General features: G+C 32.7%; 1 protein-coding gene and 1 long non-coding RNA gene across 3 annotated transcripts in view; one reads left to right on the top strand and one right to left on the bottom strand.

Moving 5' to 3' along the window:
* The window catches only part of LOC127711158 (glutamine--tRNA ligase-like), a 66,029-nt gene extending 60,131 nt beyond the window's left edge, over nucleotides 1-5,898 (top strand). For both annotated transcript variants that reach the window (XM_052217119.1, XM_052217111.1), the window contains exons 22-23: nucleotides 5,052-5,177; nucleotides 5,782-5,898. In XM_052217119.1, coding sequence (XP_052073079.1) covers nucleotides 5,052-5,177; nucleotides 5,782-5,832 — 177 coding nt within the window. In that variant the 3' untranslated portion in view covers nucleotides 5,833-5,898. The remainder of the gene's footprint in view (nucleotides 1-5,051; nucleotides 5,178-5,781) is intronic.
* On the bottom strand, nucleotides 5,881-6,999 carry LOC127711462 (uncharacterized). The gene is made up of 2 exons (XR_007986715.1): nucleotides 6,328-6,999; nucleotides 5,881-6,280 (listed from the first exon to the last, which is right to left on the bottom strand). It is a non-coding gene; the product is annotated as an uncharacterized LOC127711462 (long non-coding RNA).
* Between the last annotated feature and the right edge of the window lie 9,119 nt (nucleotides 7,000-16,118).

Below are 16,118 nucleotides of genomic sequence, written 5' to 3'. Positions count from 1 at the left end.
CATCTCAATGATATCTAGTTTAACATTGTATTTAGATACAGTGTTGTGAGTTGATTAGCATCCAGTGAAAAGTATGTCATTTTAACCAATTTTATCATACTTTCCTGACATTGCTCAAGTTGATATACATTTATTAAGTCTCCCAAACGAAGTTTGGGAAGACTTATTGTTTTTGCTCAGTTCTTATTATTATTATTATTCTTCTTCCTCTTCCTCTTCCTCTTCCGCCGCTTTTAAATTTGAACTTGTCCGCACCCGTTCTCCAAAACCGCTTGTCAGATTAACTTAGGGTTTCACAATATGTTAGACTAACATGTCTAGTGGTGCAATCAGGGTTTTGTTTGTGCAATGGGGTTTATAAAGGGGTACTTTGAGGGGCAAAAAGAAAAGAGGGTTTTACTATAGAACCCTATGGGATTTTATTTTTTAAAATTTTCAAATGATTATAAATTGAAAACCGTGTGTGATAGACACAATCTTTTTAATTGAAAATGTTCTAAATGATAAAACCCATTAAATGAAATACAGGGTTAGTCCCCAGGGGTCATCCCCACCCCCTGCCATTTAAGAAAGTTCTAATACCTTGTAAGTGGTCAAGATCCCCACCCCTAAACCATATATATTCTGGTTTGTCATGCTAAGATGGTTTGAATGATATACAGGGTTAATCCCCAGGGGTCATCCCGACCCCCTGCCATTTGAGAAAGTTCTAATATCTTGTAAATGGTCGAGATCCCCACCCCTAAACCATATATATTCTGGTTTGTCATGATAAAGCACATGAAATGAAATACAGGGTTAGTCCCCAGGGGTCAACCCCACCCCATGCCATTTAAGAAATTCTAATATCTTGTAAGTGGTCAAGATCCCCACCCCTAAACCATATATATTCTGGTTTGTCATGCTAAGATGGTTTGAATAATATACAGGGTTAGTCCCCAGGGGTCATTCCGACCCCCTGCCATTTGAGAAAGTTCTAATATCTTGTAAGTGGTCAAGATCCCCACCCCTAAACCATATATATTCTGGTTTGTCATGCTAAGATGGTTTGAATGATATACAGGGTTAGTCCCCAGGGGTCATCCCAACCCCCTGTCATTTGAGAAAGTTCTAATATCTTGTAAATGGTCGAGATCCCCACCCCTAAACCATATATATTCTTGTTTGTCATGCCAAGATGATTTGAATGATATACAGGGTTAGTCCCCAGGCATCACTAATGCATATAACTTTACTGGACCAAACCAATTTTCACTGGACTTTGCCAAATGTCAGGCGACCCTGGGAATTACGAATTATGGGAGCTTCGTTTGGGAGACTTCGTAACAGCATCCTGTTACAATCATTTCTTGTTTTTACATTAAGTTTTTGTACACTGACTGATATATGGTACATGTGCAATTTTAATTATATGATGGGATAAAACTAATTTTAATTTTATATCATATCTGAGAAATAAGAAGATTTATTGCATTTTTTTCATACATTCAATAAGTTTTGAACTCTAAATCTAATAGATATGTAAGTGATTTTACAGGTTTTTTGACAAAATAACATCTGGTGCTTATCTCATTGATGATATTCAAAAGATTTATAACACATTAATTTTTCAAAATCAAGTCCTCATAGAAATGCCTTTCCATACCTTCTCTTCTAGGAATGTAAAGTAAATACCTATGATATCAATGTTGATATTGAGATAATTATATTCTGAAGCATAGCCTCTCTATATTGAAGGTTTATACTTTTTATGCCCTGCCTAGGATAGTAGATGGGCATTTTGTGTCCTGGTTTTTTATACGCCCGTTTACGGGACGTATTATGGTATATTGTTGTCTGTCTGTCCGTCCGTCCCTCATCAACATGTTGGACTATAACTCAAAAACGCTTTAACCAATTTGCATGAAACTTTGTTGAATTGTTTATATCTATTGACGTAAGCTTCCATTTTGATTTTTATAAATTTTAGATTTTACGTTTCCGAGTTATGGGTTTTTATTCATTAAAAAAGGGGGATTTTCCAGTTTTCCGACAATAACTCAAAAATGCTTTGAGCAGTTTTCATGAAACTTTGGTGAATTGTTTATTACTATTGACGTAAGCTTCTATTTCGATTTTTATAAATTTTAGATTTTATGCTTCCGAGTTATGGTTTTTTTTTTCATTAGATAAAGGGAATTTTCCAGTTTTCAGACAATAACTCAAAAGTGCTTTGAGCAGTTTTCATGAAACTTTGGTGACTGGTTTATATCTATTAAGATAACCTCCCTTTGGTTTTTTTAGTAATTTCTGATATAACATTGAAGAGTTATGGAACTTTATTATACCCCACGCAACGAGTTGCGGAGGGTATCATGTTTTTGACCCGTCCGTCCGTCTGTCCGTCCGTCTGTCCGTCCGTCCGTCTGTCTGTCCGGCCGTCCGTCTGTCCGTCCATCAGTCCGTCAGTCCTGTTTCTTGTCATCGCAACTCCTCTCAAACCACACAACAGAATTTCATGAAACCTTTTCAGATAATAAGGACATACTACGTAGATGTGCATATCGACAGGAAATTATGATTCAATTTTTTTTCCAGGAGTTACGCCCCTTTGAACTTATTTGCCCAATATACTACTGCAACCTTTTGTCATCTCAACTCCTCTCAAACCACACAACAGAATTTCATGGAACCTTTTCAGATAATAAGGACATACTACGTAGATGTGCATATCGACAGGAAATTACGATTCAATTTTTTTTCCAGGAGTTACGCCCCTTTGAACTTATTAACTTTAATGTACTACTGCAACCTTTTGTCATCGCAACTCCTCTCAAACCACACAACAGAATTTCATGAAACCTTTTCAGATAATAAGGACATACTACGTAGATGTGCATATCGACAGGAAATACGATTCAATTTTTTTTCCAGGAGTTGCGCCCCTTTGAACTTATTTGCCCAATATACTACTGCAACCTTTTGTCATCGCAACTCCTCTCAAACCACACAACAGAATTTCATGAAACTGTGTAGATAATAAGGACATACTATGTAGATGTGCATATTGACAGGAAATTATGATTCAGTTTTTTTTTCTGATACAATTTTTTTTTCTTGCACTTATTTTATTCCTCCAATGACAATGTGGGGACGTGGGGTATGTGAGCGCGCTCACTAAGGTTCTTTCATTAATTAAAAAAGCAATTGGCGTATCATGTGCTCATGGCGCAGCTCTTTATTGAGTCTTCTGTCCCTCTGTCCATCCATTAGTCCTGTATCAGGTTAAATGTTTGGTTTAAGGTTGGTTTAGGGCTAGATTGTGGTCACATCACCCTGAAATTTAGTTCACATGTTCATTATGAGGTTGATTATTTAATATTTATGCCAAATTAGGGGTTTTACTCAGATTTAACAGTTCACCGAACATAGAAATGTGATAGTGCCAGTGGGGCATGGTTGTTCCAATGGACATATATTTTTGTTTAGTTTCAAGATGCATTGAAATTACAGGAGGATTTTATAGAAACAGTCATTTGATAAGTATGTAAACTTGAGGGAGGTTCTCCATTGTGCAAGTTTCTGTTTAAAACTTCTTCCTCTCTACTTGAAGATTACAATTTGCAGAAAATCTGGATCAGTTGATAATGAAAATAATAACTACTTTGGGTTTTTTAACCAAAAATTATATCCTTCAACAGAGTCGATAATGTCCTGGTCTCACTAGTAGTCACATTATTGGAAGTTCAACTTCTGTACACCAATATTGCTGCTGTTTTATATTGAAGTGAACCATTACCACATGCTTTGTATATTTTTGAACTGATGAAGTTAGATAACTCTGTTAACACTTTTGAGGGGCTCGAAATGGGAGTCTTTTTATGATTTAGAAAAGGAATACATGGGGATAAAGTAAGTAGAAAATATAATTTTTCCTGACTTTGATGTGCACTATCCTCAGATGTATCAATAAGTAGTGGGAGAAAACCTATAAGTGAGGTAACATGCCTTCATAAAAGAGTGTTTTTCATACGAACGCAAAAAATTTTGCGGTCATATATTGATATCACGTCATCGTCAGCGTCGTCCGAAGACATTTGGTTTCTGGACAATAACTTGTGGAACGGTGTATGGATCTCTCTGAAATTATACCACAAGTTTCCATACCACAAAGGGATGGTTAGGATTGGCTTTGGGGGGTTATGGCTCAAACTGTTTAGGAATTAGGGGGAAAAACAAGGGTTTCCCGGTTAATGGACAATTAAAAAAAAGTACGATGTTATGTTTGGACTACCTCTCTTACACTGCTTTTAATAAAGAAATGTTGTATTGTCTTGAGGTGATAAGCTGTCAATTTATTTTTAGAAGTTACTATTTAAAAATGCTGATTAAGGAATATTAATTTTAGCCATGATTATATATGTCATTTTCTATTTTAAGACTTTTATGATGTATTTAAATGGGTAATTATGGTTGCAAACTCCATTGGAAATTTGAATTGAGATTATGACCATATCTTGAAGGAAAGAATTTTTTTTTTTTTGGAAAAAGGGGGATGGTGAAACAAAAATTGGGGGGGGGGGGGGGTAAAAAGAAATTGTGAGGGGGGCATACATTTTTTTCTCATTTCAGATTTCAGAAATTGAAAAGAAAATTTATTCAAATATTTTTTTTTTGCCAAAAAAAGGGGGGGGTAAAAAAAATACATGTATCATGAGGAGTTTGCCAAAAAAGGGGGGGGGAATAATTTTTGGGAGGGGGGGGATCAATTCGCAACAGCATAGTGTATTGCACAAAAGCAAAAAATTGAATATAAATTCAAATCATATAACCAATTCTAAGTACAGTTATTCTGTGTCAGAAACCTATTATGTGTCAAATATTTAATTACAATCCAAATTCAGACCTGTATCAAGCGTGAATATTGTGTCCATTTTTGCCCAAAATGTTCAGGGTTGGACCTCTGCGGTCGTATCCAGCTGTGCCTGGCGAAGCAATTTTTTTTTTTTAATTTTGGAAATTGTGGGGCTTAATACATGTATAACTCATAATGGCATGTTAATTTATTTCAGAATTCAATGTCAGTGATAACTAATGCTTATGTTGATGTATCAGTGAAAGATGCCAAACATTTTGACAAGTTCCAATTTGAAAGGGTTGGTTTCTTTAGTGTGGACACAGACACACATCATTCTAGGGTAAGTAATGTAAGACAATACTTTAGTGTGGACACAGACACACACCATTCTAGGGTAAATAATGTAAGAAGATACTTTAGTGTGGACACAGACACACATCATTCTAAGGTAAGCAGTTTGTAGTGTCTGATAATTAATAAACACTGAAGTGAATTTCACTGAGTCACTTGGAATACAAAAAAATTACCATGATTGTTGCATAACTCAAAAGTTACGCTGTAAGTTAAGCTAAGATTATTTAAAATGCTCTGGACAGGTAAGCATATCCTGCTCCATATGTTGACAAAAATCAGTTCTTTTATATACTGTTAATTAAACAATTTGTTCAAGTGATTTATTTTCATCAATTTCGGGAGTTTGATGATTTGTTAAAAAGATTATCGCGACAATACAACCTGCTATGTCGACCAAGAGGGCAAAAGGCAAATAATGATTCATTGAAAATAAGTAAGTTTACAGTATGCTTACATAACTGGAACCTTATTTAAACCAGGTAAAATTCATTTGTTTAAGCTCATGAAATTTTATCATGTACCTATTGCATTACATATTCTGTATAATCTAAGAAAATATATCATTTCAAGTCAATGTTTTTATTTTTCAGATGATTTTTAATAGGACAGTTACTCTGAAAGAGGATCCTGGGAAGAAATAGACAGTGCAATTAGAAACATTTTACAATGTCATCCATATCTATTTATTAAAAAGTGCTATTATTTAAGTACCATGTTTTATTATTCACTGTATAACTGTTTATTTCGATGATTTATTATCATTTCAATAGCTGGTCCAATTTGAATAAGTTTTCAGCAAAGTTGTGTTTGCATGGTTCACTATGTAATTTAAGGCATATAACTTAGTTGCTTGTCCAATATGGCCACCATAATGAAGCTTTTGTTGATGTACTAACCTGTGTGGAGAAATGTGGAAGAGTTACAAGACATTCTGGCAAACCCACAACAAACCTGACCACAGTCATCATAAGAACATGTAAAATAACCTACAACAAACCTGACCACAGTCATCATAAGAACATGTAAAATAACCTACAACAAACCTGACCACAGTCATCATAAGAACATGTAAAATAACCTACAACAAACCTGACCACAGTCATCATAAGAACAGGGTAAAATAACCTACAACAAACCTGACCACAGTCATCATAAGAACATGTAAAATAACCTACAACAAACCTGACCACAGTCATCATAAGAACAGGGTAAAATAACCTACAACAAACCTGACCACAGTCATCATAAGAACATGTAAAATAAGTTTTCTGGATATTAGCAAAAAAAAATTTACTGGTAATTTGTCCCCTTCCAATTAGTCAAAGGGGATAATTGTTATGAAGTAAGGAGTCCTCTCATTTTAACTACTCATTATATAAAGATTGTAAATCTCTAAACATGCATGTTTGCAGCTGGTGAAGTATAAATTAAACCAAATTTTAGGAAGGTTTTCAGTCTAATAAAATGCTTCTCCTTAATACTTATCATTATTACAAATTGAACAACTATATGACTTGTACAATGAAAATGGCTTGAACAAACTTCTGTATATTCTTGTAGGAAAAAATGCTGAAACAAAGAAAACTTAATCTTTTGTCATTCAGCATGACTAAAACACCAGACTTTGACATAATCTTTACAGAAGTTAAAGTCAGCAGCAATGTCACTTATTTATTTTTCTATTTGTGTATGGAAAATTATAGAAGTCCACAGGTTGTGATGGCTGTCAAAGTTCCTGTAAAAAATAAAGAAGATAAATGCATTTACCGTGTTAATTAGGTTATGCCCAATCTCCCAAATGAGTAATAATACCCAGATTAGATACTTGATTTCAAAAATAAATATTAAATAGTGCATCCTTTACACCAACAGTAGCAACTTATGAATATTGAAAAATCTGTTAGATTGATCCCCTGTCCATATTATCCGGTTAATCTTTTTAAAAAAGGATTTTATATATCTCATCCATAGATTACTACAATGTTTTTTTAACAACCTTGACTACCAACATGACCAATGAAGGTCTACCTCAGCAATCATCTTTGAAGTAAATACTTTATTCAACCAATTAATTTCACACCATTTGGTAAGTTTTTGATGCTTAATCATGAATTTGTTTTGTTTACTGTTTTATAGACTATTGTTTGATTTTAAACTTTTGGCTATGGTTTTGTTTTTCCTTCATTTACATACTTGGCTGTGAATTGCTATTTTGGTATGTTCCTTTTTTGTCTCTCCTGCAATAGATGTCGCAGAATACAAGACAGGGATGTTAATCCAGAGTCGACAGCTTTATTTGTATAAAGCTTTGTTTATCAAAAGGTAAAAGACAGTTGTCTTATATTTTGAAATTTCCATTGGTTGTATGTCTTATGTCCATGACTTCATTTTCATGGTTCATTGACTGCAGAAAATTTGTTTATAGTCATTTCATGGCATGATTTTCTCACTCATGGTTAATAGGATAATTACATTGGTTATATAGAATCATTTCAATATCTACTTGCCCATCAGACAGGATTCACCTGACTGACTTAATTTCATTGAACATCGATCAGTGATCAATTCAGTTTTTGCTGTTAAGTCTGTTTCTCAGATACCATAAGCGGAAGGTCAACTATATTCGGTGTATAGAATGATTGCAAGGTGTACATATCCCTCTGGCAGGCTACATCTGATCATCAAGTTTTCCTGTTTATCAGATACTTTAAGTAATAGTTCAATTACCTGTATTTCGGTGTAAAGAATAATTGCAAGGTGTACATGTCTCAGACTGTCTAACAGGGTATATCTTACCTTGACCTTGTGTCATGGTTCATTGGAGAATATTAAGGTTTTTCTGATTACCGGTAGGTCTGTGTCTCGGATACTGTAAGCAATAGGTGTATGAAATTATTACAAGGTGTACATCTTTGAATGGTAGGGTTTATACGACCTTCACCTCTTTTGGATGTTTTCTTACGCTACGGCGGGGGCATAAAAATTTATTTTAGATGTTCTAGGGTGTATATGTTAAAAATTATGTAAAATGTTCCTTCCAATTATCCAAAATGTTACCAAAGTTTTAACTAAAAGTTCTGAAAAATCTTTTATATAACTAACAAAATATAACAGTTAATGATAGCTGAGGCTTCCATTCACTGTAGGATATTTAAGTTCAGGTCAAGAGTTCAAACTCTTGATTTCCCATTTCAGTACTGACAAAATAGCTTTTCGATTGGTAAGAAGTTAGTCAAGATTTAAAAAAGTAATTTTGACCCAATCTCAAAGTTATTTGATGTCTTGGCCTAATCTCGAATCAGTTTGTATTTTTTTGTCCTTTCCAAGGTGAGATGATGTGGTTTTAAATAAGTAACCATGTCTATGTTACTGTCAGGAATTATAGTCTTTTTTTTTCTTTCTCTGCAGCTTCATTGAAAATTGTTTCATTTTGATAGATTGCCTTTTTTTGTGCAATGCTTTAGTTTTTCTGGAACTCTATCTAATGGACATGGAAACAGTAAAAAGAAACAGGTTTTTATTATCTATGTAACATCTGGGGGAAAAAATACTACGGGTGACGTGTGCAAATTGCATGAATCCATTATTTGCTCGATCTCATATGCTTTCGTTTCACCACATTTCTACATATTAAAGCAATATTTTTAAAACAACATGTTGAGGACTTAGAGCTTGCATTCAGTAACTACGAGGTTACTTTCATACAGTATTATTTCGTATTGTTAAACTTTTACTTGTATATATACCGGTATTGTCATCGCTTTTCTGAATTGATATTTTTATTGTGTGTTATTTTATATCATTCTGTGTACATTCTGTCATTCAACTGGTCAAGATCCAAAGTAGGAATGGACGGGTTGGTGCTCAAAGAGTTAAAATCTCACTTCAATAAAACACATCAGCATGCTTTTATAGGTACCAAAATTTTGCTCAAATTTGCCAAAAAATATAAGGTACAGATATTTGCTATGTCTTCTCCGTTCCTTATCGTTATTATAAAAGTATACTTAAACATTTGTTTTTGCATTTTTTATACTGATGCTAGTTTGCTTAACTGTGAAATACAAAAATATGCTATAAATGGTTAACCTCAGGGTGTTTTGACAACAGTTACTGTTATATTAATTCGGTTTATTCCTTGAATGCCAACATCCTTTGATCTACCGACAATTTACCTGTAAAATTATGTTGGCGTTCGAGGAATAGTTGTAAGTAGTTATCACAACTAAAGTGCATGCTTATCAAAACAATCATACTTATTAAACAGATAGGTAAATTACAGGTAGCTAAATCTGGTCCATGTTTGTCAAGTTATTGAAAATCATTTTTTGCTGTTACTGCTTGAACAAATATGGATTCTCTTAAAATGAAACTTTGAAAAGTGTTGCATCACAAAGTCAACATGTGCATATTGTCAGGAATTCCAGTTTCACAAATTCTACAATAGACTCTTTGGACTTTGATGTTTTTTTTTCAATATTTCTATAGTTGTGTGTGCTGTAATATCCACCCATTTTACTTGATGGAATTTCTTGAAATTTTGTATCTCGTGTTAGATTACTATGTTTTATTTTGTTCAGTTGTTCAGGATATTTTTCTTGGTTATAATATAACACCCTTTTTTATTGTAAGTGATTCATAATACATTGTTTAGGTGTTTGTTATGTTCGCAACTCATCAGAATTCTTGTTACCCTATTTTATGGATTTTCTTGAAACTTTGTAGAGTTGTGGATGATATTTTCATACTTTTTTCATAGCATAAAAAGAAGAAGAAAAACCAATTTTGAATAATAAATTATTTATTTGTACACAGAGCACACAGAAAACAATACATATAACATAAGCAAACATTTAGCAGATTGACAAAAAAGCACTACATATTTGATCTGATAACAATTGTTGAATAGTTTATACAAGGACTTTTCACATTTAACAGTCTATTAAAAGTGTAAAAGATACGATGCTGAGTCTGTTGTCATCTCTCTGTTGGCGTTTCGCTGTTTCAGGTTACCGAGTCTGGTCTCAATTTCTATGCATTTTCTTTTTCTGTTGATTCGTTTACCACCGGCGGCGTACTGCAGCATTTGACATCTTGAAGAAGCTTCCTTGCGTTGTAACAGCTCGATCAACTTGTAGATATTTGGGTGTGGAGTCTGGATGATTTTCTTGATCTTTGAGTGCCACCCCTCTAAGTTGTTTGTTGTTCTTGGTCCTACAGTGTTGTAATGGTTCCACAGATGACGGTTGCCTTCTACCCACTACTCGGTCACGTAGTCAGTAAATCTTGCGGTGTTGATTTAGGTATCTGCATCCTCCAAGTCTTGGAGAGCTTGAAACCAGACGTTCTCCACCAAATCTCTAATATCCGTTTTTCAGTTTGAAATAATTGTATTTAACTAAAATTTCTTTAATATTTCTAATAAGTCTTATGTTAATAAAGATTTTCCATCCCATAATATCTTTTATTTTAATAAAAAGTAATAAAAATGTTTTAATTTTCTTTATTTCTTTAAATTCATAATAATTTTAACCCCAACATATACTATTTTTTCTTCAAAAAGTGATAAAATGTTCACTAATTATTTTTAACAGTTAAATACTTATAAAAACATTTAAATAGTTATAAAAACACCTATTGTTTTATATAAACATCTATTGAAATATTTTTGTTGGCGTTCAAGGAATAGGTAACATATAAAATGTTGGCATTCGAGGAAGACACCATTAATTCTAGGTCTCAAAGATAAGTTTTCCTTTTATATTTTATTTATCATAAGTTGAGTTGTTTTATCCTGTTGGTTTAGATAGAACCGTCCGAAATAAAGAATATTTAATTCTATCTGGGTTCGCTCATTTTAAATTCACTCAAGTGTAAATTTATTTAGACTTCATTCCTTTAACATAAAAATATATCTCAAATGGCTTCTAAGTCTAGACCGAAACATAAGAATGTAAACAAATCGTTTGAAGCACTTAAGTAGATAATTACTGTTTTCATAACAATTATATTCCAATTTAGCCTATTAAATATGTTTACATTACAACACTAATGCACACAACTGTCTTATATTTAACAAGACATATTTCTTCCAATGTCTCTTGTTTTATTTGACTGTTTCCAATAATCCTGAATTTGTACAAGTAATCAAATTTTGAAATGACGACCGATGAATGATTACGTTCAAACTAGCTTGGACTTGGTGTTAGTTCTGCAATTATAGAGTCGCTTTATTTGCAATGTACATTATTTCAGTTAAAAATATCTGATTTTATGTTATGATCTTGATAATTTATGCCAAATGAAAAAAAAAATTATTCAGAAATAAAAATGGATAAAAGAACAATGTTATTAAGAAAAAAAAAATGCTTCAATCCAAAAATATACTTAAATTGAGACAAGTTGAGAAAACTTTGATATTTCATATAAAATGTTTACATTGTTTTATCAATTCATTTTATATGGTAAAATGAGAAAAGATTTTGACAAGGAAGAAACATTAATTATAATCGATCGTCTTGGGTAAAAAGGAATCAGAAAATTATGTACGGGTAGTGTGACGTGTCCTTCGGAATGTCACGTTATGATCTAGCGCGTTAGATGATTTGAAAGAGCGCAACGATTTTATAATTTCATCCTCCAGAATATGCATGATATATTTGCCACTAAACAACATCAATCATTTTAATATTATTTTTAGAATCTTGTTATTTTGAGACTTTTCAGTCTAAACGGTTACCATTGTGAATTTATTTCGGTGATGGGTAAAATGAGTTCAATTTGAAGAGAGGTTGTAGTTACTCGTAGTTTTGCCTACTGACAACACGTTTTACTTACATAAATTACAAAAGTAATGTCAAAGGTATCCTTGTCTTTAATTTTGTACCCACCAAGTTGATAGAAATCGAATAGAGTAGATTAGTTACTATAATATAATTCAGTACTGGCGATAATTAAATTATTAGAAATGCAACGTTCCCGTAATTTTACAGGGATACCAAGTCAGATCTAAAGTAATTTTAAGCATTAACCAAATAATATATTTAAAGATAATCAGATATATATATATATATATGTTCAACAATTCAGACTCTCTTTTAAATATGTGTGTGGCTCTGAAAAGAACCTTTTTTAACTGTCACTCCGACATACTGCTGTAGTCTCATTAACAGGTTAGCTTCACCATTACACTTTTGAGATATTCTGATTCCTTAGCCTTTTGGAAAGCAAACTCGTGGTAAACTTCACGTAGACCATCAACTACTGCAATTCGGAGCCGCAATGAGTACCTGAATGACCGATGTTCTTCTGTCTTTGCTTTATTGTACCTCCGCTCTAGGTTAGAAAGTCGGTGGTTCAGATGGACAATTTGCTCGCAAGCTTTACGGAAGTGGTGCTCGACCACTGCAAGACGTACTGTTAAATAGGTAGCTTCCATGGTTATGACTGAAGTGGTAGTATTATCACGATGTTTGTCATAAGAAAACTTGGAATGATGATGACCACAGAAGAACATCACATTTTATACATGCACCCATGTTAGATAACAAACATCAAAGAACCTTATTTATCTCATTAATCTTCCCGCAAGTACAGCTTTTGATGTGCATTCGAAATATAGGTAGGGTTTCGACTCAAAAGTTATCATATTTACCTGTAAAAATATGGCTTCATTTTTCCAGAAAAAGAATTTTGTGCTTATGTTTTCCAGAAGCACTTTATGAAGAAATTTTATATATTTTCTGACAAAATGCATAAGCCGATGTTGTATAAACTTTTAGTCTATCAAAATAATAAGATAAAATTTTTGTTTGATTGAAAAGCAGTATGCAATTGTTTTACAAAACGGCATTTTACTATGTAAAAGATTAAATGATAACGTCACTGAACCTCCATTTCAACTTTCGATTTAAATACAATAACAGAATGAACGACATATTAAAACACAAAACAAATACAATATATAAATAAAATACATTAATTAATATATCAACTAACGAATAGTCATTTTCGGTTACTTATTGTGTCAATTTTCCACAAGACATATATGCATGACCTGAAATTTCATGTCGACAATAGGTGCAAACTCGCCTGAAATGACAGAATCTTACATTAAACACTGATAAAAAAAACTAAAATAGAATTTTTATGATCAAAATAAATACAACAGAATAATAAACAAACTGAGGTTATATGTATTGTATATTATATTTTCTTTCGTTGATAACAAACGTTTCTAATGGAAGAATTATTCAGAAGACAAAAATAACTGAATTTCTTTTTGCACTGTGCAAATTATCGCATGTATTCAATTATAAGTAGATACTGATGCTGGATGCGGAAATTCCATGTTTCTTACAAAAAGTCTGACCATTTTTGTCTCGCCTTTGATGAAAGTCCCGAGAGCGAGATATGGCGATCTTAATTTCCATCGTCTTCGTTGTCGTCGTTGTGTACATTTAGGTTCATTCTCTGGTTACAGTTTTAAGACATCAATATCTTTGTCAGACCTTCACGGAATTTTACTTGATTTGAACAGAAGCTTCATCATGACCAATAGACAGTGATCAAGAGCGAGGACTGATTTTTTTTCGATTTTATGTATTTTACTGATAAATGGGCTAACTTTTTTGGCAATTAACATTAAGATGCAGTTTATGGTTTTGTAATTTACTGATAAATGAAGTTTGTTTTGCAAGTTACCAGTTTATTAGACATCAATAAATTTGTAAAACTTTCAATGGAGTTTTGTGAAACTTGGCCAGCAGCTTCTTCGTGATCATGAGATAACAGTTGAAGCGTTTTAATCCCATTTTCTGTATTTTACCGATTGATGGACTTAGATCTTTCCTCACCCTAATGATATTTCAGGAAACTATAACAGAAGCTTCTTCAAAACCATATAGATTATAAAAAAAATTGTTTTATCCGATTTCCCCGTTTTTTATTTATAAATTGTCTTATATGATAAATACGTCTCGTGTATTTCATTATATTAGATATATCGTTTTAATACACTTTTTCGAAAACGAAATACATATTTTTTTACAAGAAGGTTTTTTTGTTTGTTGTAAACCTCAGAAATAAAATCGTTGTAATTGCCAAAAAAATCGTAAATACTCGTATACTTAATTCTCAGTAATAAACCATGTATACACGGAAAAAGCTTTGTTAAATCTTATAAAAATATAATGCACACTTTTCCCCGAATGTGACCTACCGAATACGACTTATTACCGAATTTGTTCTTACATAAGCAACACGACGGGTGCCACATGTGGAGCAGAATCTTCTTACCCTTCCGGAGCACCTGAAATCACCACCGATTTTGTTGGAGTTCGTGTTGCTCAGTCTTTAGTTTTCTGTGTTGTGTTTTGTTCTTTTTTTTTTGCCATGGCGTTGTCAGTTTGAATGTCCCTTTGCTATCTTTCGCCTCTCTTATGTACAAAATTGGTCGTCGAAAATTTTAATCTTATATTTGAAAGTAAGTTTTGCTTTATACCATATGATTGAGTTGTTATCTAAGTTTTAACGAATAATGTAATCGTTTGTTAAGCCAGGGGAGACGACGGACTCGAGATATGGTAGAGTTAAAAATTTTGACAAAAGCCCTCGTTTGTCTGTAACAGCCATATGCCAAAAAAATATATTTCACCGAATCAACTCGATATTGTTTTTATTAGAGACTCTCAGGAGCCTTACCGGCACCAAAACAGACAAATGTTATAATTTTCTTGATAAGAAAACTGTGAAATTCTCTAAAAATTGACATTTAAGGAGCAAAATCCGAAATGGGTCGTGAAATTTATCTAAAACTTTTAAGGAAGATAGATATTGTCCAGCTGATCATTTCTTTCTTTTCACACATATGGTTTTTGAGAGAATAGCAAAAAAATTATAAAATTCATAAGAGCAACAACTCCAAATGGGTTGCCAGATTTCCTGAAAAAAATTACAGTAGATCTGCTTATTATTTTAACCACGTCAGCTTTGTTCTAACTCTTTTTATATTTAGATAAAGTTTTACCCGTATGTTTGAAAATAGCAACGGCTGTCATGTTTGCCGTCCAACGAAAATCTCGAATATAATGTATAAACTAGATACTCCAATGAATATTCTCACAAAGTTCGGTTCATGTAGGTTACAAGTTTAGTGGTTTCAGTTTAATTTCTTTGATAGATTTTTACAGTCATGTTTTATGTAGTGTTTTGATTTTTTAATAAAACAAGGCGAAATGTTTATCAAGATAACACCAGGTTACAAACAAATGTGTTATTTAATATCGAACATAGCGAATGGTGTAAAGATATGATCAGGTTAATGATTTGGTCATTTGAATTCGAAAATCCAAAAGCTTTATAAATCAATTATGCGTATTTCTGCATTAACCTTCCTCCGCAACCCCATGAGTAGGTAGCTACAGGTAGATATATATGGATATTTCAGTTTCCCCGTATTTTACTTAAATGGAAATATTTTTTTATTTTTGCAGTCAAGATTTACAGGTACAATTTGTGATAAAACATTTTAAAACTTGAATATAACTTTGTCAAATGTTCATAGGATCAAGGATTTGTAAAGTCACTATACAAATCATTGATGGGATTATTCAAAAATTTGGACAGAAGCTATTTCTTAACCGAGGGAAAGAACTCTTATCATTTTTTTTTTCAAATTCATTTTTAATAGTCAACAGTACACCTTTCACTGACATCATCAGCTCTAAGCGAGACACAAGGTTCAGCTGAACCCTTTACGTTATTTTTAGTAATTGCAAATTATATATACAATTTGTTATATTACCACAAAGAATTTCCGGAACATACATACATTAATTTGGAAGACAAAACATAGCTACTTCTGATAATTTCTGTTGTTGTTATGAAAACATTGTCCTGAGCAATTTTTTTTATAGATAATTTAAAA

Source organism: Mytilus californianus, unplaced genomic scaffold, assembly GCF_021869535.1.
Source record: "Mytilus californianus isolate M0D057914Y unplaced genomic scaffold, xbMytCali1.0.p SCAF_1, whole genome shotgun sequence".
NCBI classification, from domain to species: domain Eukaryota; kingdom Metazoa; phylum Mollusca; class Bivalvia; order Mytilida; family Mytilidae; genus Mytilus; species Mytilus californianus.
This window is presented reverse-complemented; position numbering and strand designations above follow the sequence as displayed.